The 8,396-nt window shown below is 36.5% G+C and overlaps 1 protein-coding gene across 1 annotated transcript in view; it reads right to left on the bottom strand.

Moving 5' to 3' along the window:
- Nucleotides 1-380: 380 nt before the first annotated feature.
- GABRG1 (gamma-aminobutyric acid type A receptor subunit gamma1) overlaps nt 381-8,396 on the bottom strand; it is a 62,876-nt gene continuing 54,860 nt past the window's right edge. The window contains exons 8-9 of the mRNA XM_067297161.1: nt 6,571-6,782; nt 381-659 (exon numbers count right to left, since the gene is read on the bottom strand). Of these exons, the coding sequence (XP_067153262.1) occupies nt 381-659; nt 6,571-6,782 (491 nt within the window). The remainder of the gene's footprint in view (nt 660-6,570; nt 6,783-8,396) is intronic.

The following is an 8,396-nucleotide window of genomic DNA, read 5'->3' as shown; positions in this document are numbered from 1 at the left end:
CTTTATTAAGGTGTAAGAGATGCTACAAAATTTATTTGCTTTATCATTTAGGATTAAAATTGCAAGGTTATGTAGAACTGTCCATTTCAAAAATGTAGCCTCTTGTCTCTGCATTTTGTTAGAGCTGGACAAAAATGGGTGCGTGTTCAGATAAGTTAAATCTTACAGGTATTTATTTTAAAATTTTCTCTTAAAAAAAAAAAATCAGTTCTATAATTGATAACAAGAGGGATCACCATATCCCCCCAGTTTGTTTCAAATTTTTAATGCATCCAGACAATTTTAGTGACTTGGAACCAACTCTAATCTTTGACTGCTCAATAAGTTGTAAGGATCAATGGTAAGTTAACCTTTTTCTGAGTTTGTCAAACCTCTGAAATTTATAGATAAAGATAGCCAATCCAATAAACAAGATTGAACAATGCAAAGGCAGTTGGAAAGAAAATTCGAGAATAGGAGTCAATTTTTGCAATACGGATGTGTATCCTTCCTTCTCTCCAAGATCCTGTGCGGCAGTCTTCAAAACAACAAAAGAAGCTAGCACAGTCTTTCCCTTCTAGGCACTCATATCCATAATCATCATCACGTTCAGGTAGATGATTAATGTTATTAATTGGAATTAGTGTTGATCCAGGTCGAACAGCAATTGCAGGTGGTTTCTTAAATAAAAAAAAAAAAAAAAAAAGGTTTTTTCTTTCCCCTCAGACTACAGACATTCCATGGACTTCCCATAGGAAAGGCCAGTATAAGCACATTCAGTTCAATATACAGAATTTCAAATTTTAAAGAGAACAGTTTGGGGAGCATTGTGAATTATGAACTGCTGTATATAATCAGCTCAGGCAGGCAAAAGTTCCTGAATGCTTTTCACCTGCCACAGTAAAATCTGGGTTGTGCTGGGATATGGGAATACTGGGTAATTAGTTACAGACAGGGTTAGCTGATCTCATCTACACAACACAAAAGAACATTTTGAAGTCAGTCACAACTTGGCAACTGTGTCACAAACAAGTCCACAAGCAGGATATAAGTATCACTACCAAGGGAATGATTGTTTCCCTTCATTTGCAGTCTTTAGAAGAAGACTGGATACGTTTCTGGAAGCTACATTTTAGCCAAAACAATCTAGTAGGATTAGTACAGCATCACTGGTGAAGTTTAAGAGACTGTGACACACCAAGGCCAGACTTAGTCATCTAATATCCCTCTGATGTTATATCCCTAAACAATATACCCAGCGCTTAGAAACCAAGACATAGGCTCCTGCGGAGAATGCCATTCAAATCAGTAAACTGATTAAAGTAGCTCTTAATTCTTACTTCTACCTTCAGCTAGCGTAACTCAATCCTCTTGCAGTTTGGTAAAAATTCAGTGTAAAAGCTGTTAAGGTTCATAAATAATTTTAATAGAAAAAAATCTGGGTGCTTTATTGCCTCATACATAGACCATTTGCTGTTCCCTTCCTTGTGATTTTTGTTCTTTTTACCGTCCTTTCACTTGCATGACTATAATCCATCTTTCCTCCTTTTATTATTTTATTTCCATACAGTTCTTCACTTTTTATCCTTCTTTTCCCCAATATTTTTTTAAGACATTCTCCCTTTCCCCATCTGTTCTTGTTCTTTTTTCCAAATCTCATAGCCTTTCTAGACTACTCCATAGTCTTCTTGTTCACTCTTTCTTCTTTCAACCTCCCAGTTTTGGCACCTCTTCTAAAATTTTCATACTGAAGATAACTGTTACATTAATACTGCTTTTGTATTTTTTTCTATTTCTTTTACTATCTCCATATTTTTTAACATAAGGAATAAAAATGATAGGAAAGGATGTAGTCAGAGGAATTAAGAAAGTCAGTTTACAATGAAGTAATTAACATCTCTGGACCTCAAAGCACACAGAAGAATCTCTCTAAGCAATTACACATGATAGGCAATGATAATACATAAAAAGCAGGAAGCCACATCATTTAGATTCTTGTATGTTTTCAACTCCTATTGTCCCACTTCCAGAGAATTACCTGGGTCAGCACACAGATCTCTGTACCCTGTTAAGAGGCTACCTTGTAGTATAATGTCTCTGCAGCAGTAATGTTCCAAGGGGATGATAACAAAGCACTACAATGCCCACCATGTCTTCCTATCCCCTTCATAAATTTATTAAATAAGTGCCTTTACCAAAGGAAGTTTTATGCACACTGCTGTTTCAACAGTTCTTAGACATGATGACCTAGGGAGCTAATTATAATCCTAAAGGACCTCATTATTCTTTTCAGTTATGATAAAATACTGACTACATTAACAAACAGGAGTTAGATGCTTCTACCCTAATAAGTATTACAAACAAAGCTTATTTTTACATAAGAAAAAACTTAAATTCACATTTAATGTCAATCATTATTTTGCTGAAGATATATAGGGAAAGATACCTATTTCTGATTCACTTCTTTTACTCTGGCTTTACAAGAATTTTTTGACTGTTGGTTCTATCAATCTAAAATTCATGGAGTGATTCATTTCTACTAGTAGGATAAAATAGGAATCCTCAAACTCAATAATACAACACAGAGGAAGACAAAAAGAGGTACTGTGTTTCACTGCTTGTCAAACAAAAGTTCCACAGTTCTCTTATTTCCTGAGAATTCATAGCTAATTCTAATCTGTGCCTAATCTGGAAATCATCTACTATATCTATCCCAGAATAGATACAATTTATGAAAATGTTTTTAACAATCAAAAGTGCTCACTATGCATCACACAGGATTAAGACAACGACACATAGTAAAGAACATAATGCAGCTTCATAACCAATGTGGGCACCATCTGCTTTCACCCTGAAAGGGAGCAGAATGCTTCACATTACAAGGGTACATCTGCTGAAGGTCACAAGACCTAAATTATCACTTGGATTACTACAGTAGTCACCTGCTTGTGAGAAGAATTACTGGCATATCCCAGAAGAAAAATTCAGAGAAGGGAAACAAGCAACCACAGCATCCCACAGCAGAACAGCAGAGGAGGACAAAAAAAACAGTCCCATGAGAAGCGGAGCCAAAGAAATCTGAGTTCTTCAGTGGTTTGTGCCTTGTGGCTGAACTACCAAGAGGATTCTCTAGTGGCCAGTAAGGACTGTTCGCTCTTGAGTTTCTTTTATTGTTCATTTTACTAGTGTGTCCCTCCTCTACCCCACAGCCTGTTTAACAAATGCCAGAGTAGACTGAAACTGGCTACTGAACTAAAAATTTGTAGAAGTAGCCTGAGAGGGAGAAAGACAGAGCTATCTTATATGCCTAATTTCTTACAGGAAATATATAAAAAGTATGCAGGAAAGAGACAATGTGAAGAAAAGGAGAGAAAAGATTTAGAAAAATTATGAAGATAATGTTTTAAAAAGAAGATCAAAGGAAACCTTAAAGGCAAATCTAGAGGTCAGGAAAGGACTGAGGTAAAATAAAAAAATCCTTAGCTACTTAGCCTACTGAGCCCAACATGAAAGAAACTATCTAGAATCCCTAAACTATGAAGTAGGAGATTACTGAGAAGAACTGAGGTCTTCAGAAAGGTCTTACTCCAGAAAGCACGAGGAAACTGTAAATGAAAACTGATAACTAAAAAATCCCCCAAACTCATCTTATTAAAAAAGAAAAAAGGATGTTTTCTCAAGCACTCTCACAGTGCACAGCAAAGTAGAATACCTCACAATAATGTGACATTATATCAGCTGGCAGCGACTTTAAAAAAATCTTTTAATAGATTGATACAATAGTACATGTTGATTGCACCTGTAGATGGTTGATTATATTGTAGATAAAACTCTACATATAATGAGAAGCATTTATAATACACTCTGGTAAGATCAAAACCAAATTATTCTGCACAAAACACTAACACATGTACAAAAGAAAGCCATCATCCATGCACTTTTTGAGCTCATAACACAGGTAATGCATTCACTTCAGGTGAAATGATGATCAGAAGAAGATCCACAACTAATTAAGTTTAATCTTTCCAGCCCAAACTCATTACCCTTACTAATGTGGCTTTGCATAAGCCAATTCATACTGCCTTACTTGAATGATGCTAGCACACATTCTGTAAAATAAAACTGCTGTAATCATTCACAAAATCTCACCATTTCTTCACAAGATATTTTACAGCACCTTCTTGCTATCAGTTCCTGGAATAATAAGCTTTTATTGCATTTTGCAATAGAAATAGAAGACCTATGTAAGGCAAGTTTTCCAAGAAAAAAAATGTGAATAAGATCTTTTCATACAGAATTAAACTGCCTATTTTAATTAAATTGGGGGGTTTTGAGTTACACATCCATAACTACAAGAGAAAAAGAATGAATTCTTTGACAAAAATAGTAAAAAAGAAAGAAAAAAGAAAGAAAAGAAAATCTGTCACTGTACGATTTTCCTTTAATTAATCAGATGGCTTGTTTAATTGTTCCATTTGCAACAAGAAATTTAACAGCATTCCATAAAACTTCACCAAACAAAAACTATTTTGATCAAATTAGAATCCTTTGCATCTAAGTACATTAAATTTAGAACAATTTTTCAGAGTAATCTCTTATTGAATATGTTCTTATAGTCATTTTTTGGTTTGCTGAAACATGTTAAAGAATTCTGGGTGAACAGACAAGTTTTTTTTCCAAATCCTTACAAGTAAAAAGCATACTTTAAGAACAGAATAAAACATAATTAAATAGTGTTTCATATTTTATTGCTAATTTTAATCTTAGTTCAATCCCCAACTATTTAGTCAGTAAGTCCACCATTATTCCACATTTTATATTGTTATATGCACTGAAAAATCTCAAACCATTCAGCAGATTATAGCACAAATGGTTGATATTAGAAGACACATTCTAGGAAGTCTGAGTGCTCCATTCCATTTAATTCATGCCGATCTGCCACCCACTGATCTTTAATTTCTCCCTGGCTTGGAGAAATTGTCTCCCTTTTCATTGTCATGTGTGCTGAGAGCAAACCTATTTCTGCTCCATGTGCTCTGTATGACCATCAAGGCCATAGGTAAGTGTTGCTGGTATCTCACTGCAACAATAACCTAAAACTGAAACTGCTACACTAACACCAAAAGGTCCCCCAAATTTTGAAGCCTCTGTGTCTTTTACCCCAATAGCTCAACTGTGCCCCTTTGCCAAAGCCTGCTTCCTTCCCTGACCACATATGTCCCTAGCACTAGGACAGGGTGAGATTTCCATTCTCCCAGCAGCTTCCAGTTCTCTCAGCTGGGCTGGACTCCCTGAGGATCTCAGTGATGCCCAAGGCAGGATAAAGCAGCATTAGCTCTTCAGCACCCTAGTCTTCTACTAAACACGCAGCTGATCCACTCAGCTCAGCTTCCCAGTATTAGTTGTCCATATTAAGTCCAAGGGCTCTCATTTCCCTAGTATTTAGCCATAGTGGTTCCAAACGGCCCACAGAAGAGTCCATCCCTGCGGCACTTACGAGAATGTGAAAAACAGTGCTCTTCCAACATGAATCGCAGAATGGATATGGTTCGTGCCAGGGTTTCTACATTTCCATGTCTGGGCTTCCCTAATTTCAATTCAACTTCTGTTTGATATTACACAAGTGGCCTTCAGCCTTCCCCCAGGAAAGACAACTCACATTATGATTCAGCTATGCTCTAGCTTCCTCTAAAGAAATGATCTGGAAGTGGGCTTTATAACACTGTCTGTCCTCTTATTATCCTCTCCCAAAGGAGGCTATGATCAAGACTCAGCTATTAAGACTACTATTCTGAAGAATAAACACTTAATGCCTTTCCCTCAATGTTTCATTAATTTAAAAATTAGCTTTTCAATATTTTACTGGCTTCCAACAACAGATTCTTCAGAAATTCCAGTATTCATGCTAAAGGAATGGGAAGCTTCTTAAAATTAAGTAATATTTGTTCCTAGGGTAGGTAGGGATTCATACCAAACCAACCTCAACTTGTAACAGCAAGAGGTTCATTTTGCTAGAAAGAAACAAGCAAGTAAATTTAAAAAAGACTTGAAGTAGAATTTGTGAAGTTGAAGAGATTTAGAATTCTGACTAATAATAGCTATTTTTTCCTTTGAAATGTCAGTGAGTCAGTGACAAGGTTAGACTCAAGTGAGGTTAAGTGATGAAGACCCAAACAAATCCTCATATCTTCAGTCCATTTACATTATTCTCCACTGCTAGAATCTTATTTATGGTTCTTTGCCAGGTGCTGTTATCAGAAGCACTGTGCCCAAACAGAACTGTCAGGGGGACTTTACAGGCAGCTCTAAAAGCACAGAGGGGTTGTGCACAACATGGAAAATTATATTAAACTATTTTCTAGCTTAGCCTCATATGTTCTCACTCATATGTGACTAAGATGATCCAAAAGTTCTGTTCATTCATTAGCAGTATTTAGAGAAAAATGAATACAAGTCCCCAACCGTAAAAAAATTAGTGGATTCTCTTTGAAAATTAGCCCTTCCGCTTGGGAACCAGTTCCTCAGAATTAATTTTACAATAAACAGCATTCTGTAATTCTTTTTTCTTCTAGATTGCTTGACTAAACTTACTGATGGCTTGGATTTTGCCTTCTTTTCTTTTCCTTTGTCCCCTTTTCTGTTGCTGGTAAAGTAATGCAAAGTGCCATATTCCATCAAGGCAGCAAACACAAAAATGAAACAAACTGAAACAAAGAGGTCCATTGCTGTCACATAAGAAACCTTTGGGAGTGACTTCCTAGCAATTGTGCTCAGCGTTGTCATGGTCAACACTGTCGTAATACCTATTTGCAGAAGAAAGAAAGAGAAGGAGGTGTATAAATAAATAACCCAGTCATATTGTCACAAAAATTCCTCAGATTACCTTTTAATTCATTGGTGAGGCACACAAGAACTGACCCGCAGTAGGGTTCGCCTCAGATCACACCCACACGCTCCCATGCACACCAGTGCTATCACAACAAGCCATCCATATGGATCCAGTGGCCACAGTGGGATCGTACAGAAGGAAGGTTTCAGCTTTACTTTAAATCCCTCCTGTTTTCAACACACTGAAGACACAAAAACACTAAGAAAGTTTATAAGATAAGCAGAAAAAAATAAAAGAAATACAATAAACAGAAATAAACAGATACAAAAACCCCACATTATATACACTGATAAAGGCCCTTTGGTTCTTGAAAAATTAAAATATCCAAAATAATCATTTTGTAAGTAAGCAAAAGGTGTATTATCTATAAACAATTTAAAAATTTTCAGAGGATGATGATGATTTAAAACTTTCAGAAAACACTGGAAAAAAGAATAATGTTTTAAATTGCTTCTGATGTATAATAGGTCAAACTAGATGATCTACAGGGCCCTTCTGGTCTCATTCTCCAGGTATTTTCTCAACACTGTCTCTTAGGTAATAGAAAACATTTCACTCGATTAACTTATATACAAGTTAATTACACGAACAAGCTAGCCTTAGCAGTTGTATGTTTAGAATCTCAACTAAAATGCTCTTCAGTGGTTTAACACTTTCTTCTGATATTTGATGCTTCAGGGAGATGCAAAGCTTTTTTGAGAGTAGTCCAAAATTCAGAAACGACCTTTCCTTTGGATAGCAGTACTTGAAGACATAAACAATTTCTGTTATTTACATAAGCAGGTTTATTACACAAAACATGTCACACCAATCTAAGACTATCTATGGCTTTAAATCAAAGCATGGAATCAGAGGTTGCTATTGACTGATCCTGCAGCAGGAAAACAGTGGTGATTTTGCAGCAGATTTCTCAAAAGAATTAAATGCCTAAAATGGCAGATAGGTAACCACAGAGTTTTTCAAAAGTGCTTAGCTCCCACTAGATGCTTTTGAAAATCAATTAGGCACTTCTCTGCATAATTAAATGCCTAAATACCTTTAATAATCTGGATCATTTTGCTTTGAGAAACCACAATCTGTCAGGGTCTTTCAACACAGATGCAAGAAAAAGGCCTGAGCTTTTGCAGCGTATCAGGCCACAGCACAGCCGCCAGGTGGAAGGTGATTCCCACCATTCCCCCTACTGACTTCTGCTCAGAGGACAAAAGGAGACACAGACTTTCCCAGTCCTCTCCACTGCGAAAGGCATACGGAGGGCTGTCTTGGTGAGCAAACCTTCCATAGCATCATGGCTGCTAGCCACGATGGACCCTAGTTTGGGCTTTATTGTTTTAATTTCTCAATCATTCTCTATAAAACTTCATTTATTCCACTGGTAACCTCTTTTTTTCTTCAGCAGGATACCTGTCTATGAGAAAAATAATCCTACAATCTGCCAGTCAAGCAGGCTTCTGCATGCTCATGCAAAAGTCACCAAAAGTAACTCAGAGTTAACTGGATGGAGCTGTAAATATGATACTGCAAACAC

This window comes from Apteryx mantelli, chromosome 5 (assembly GCF_036417845.1).
Source record: "Apteryx mantelli isolate bAptMan1 chromosome 5, bAptMan1.hap1, whole genome shotgun sequence".
In the NCBI taxonomy this organism is placed as follows: Eukaryota; Metazoa; Chordata; class Aves; order Apterygiformes; family Apterygidae; genus Apteryx; species Apteryx mantelli.
This window is presented reverse-complemented; position numbering and strand designations above follow the sequence as displayed.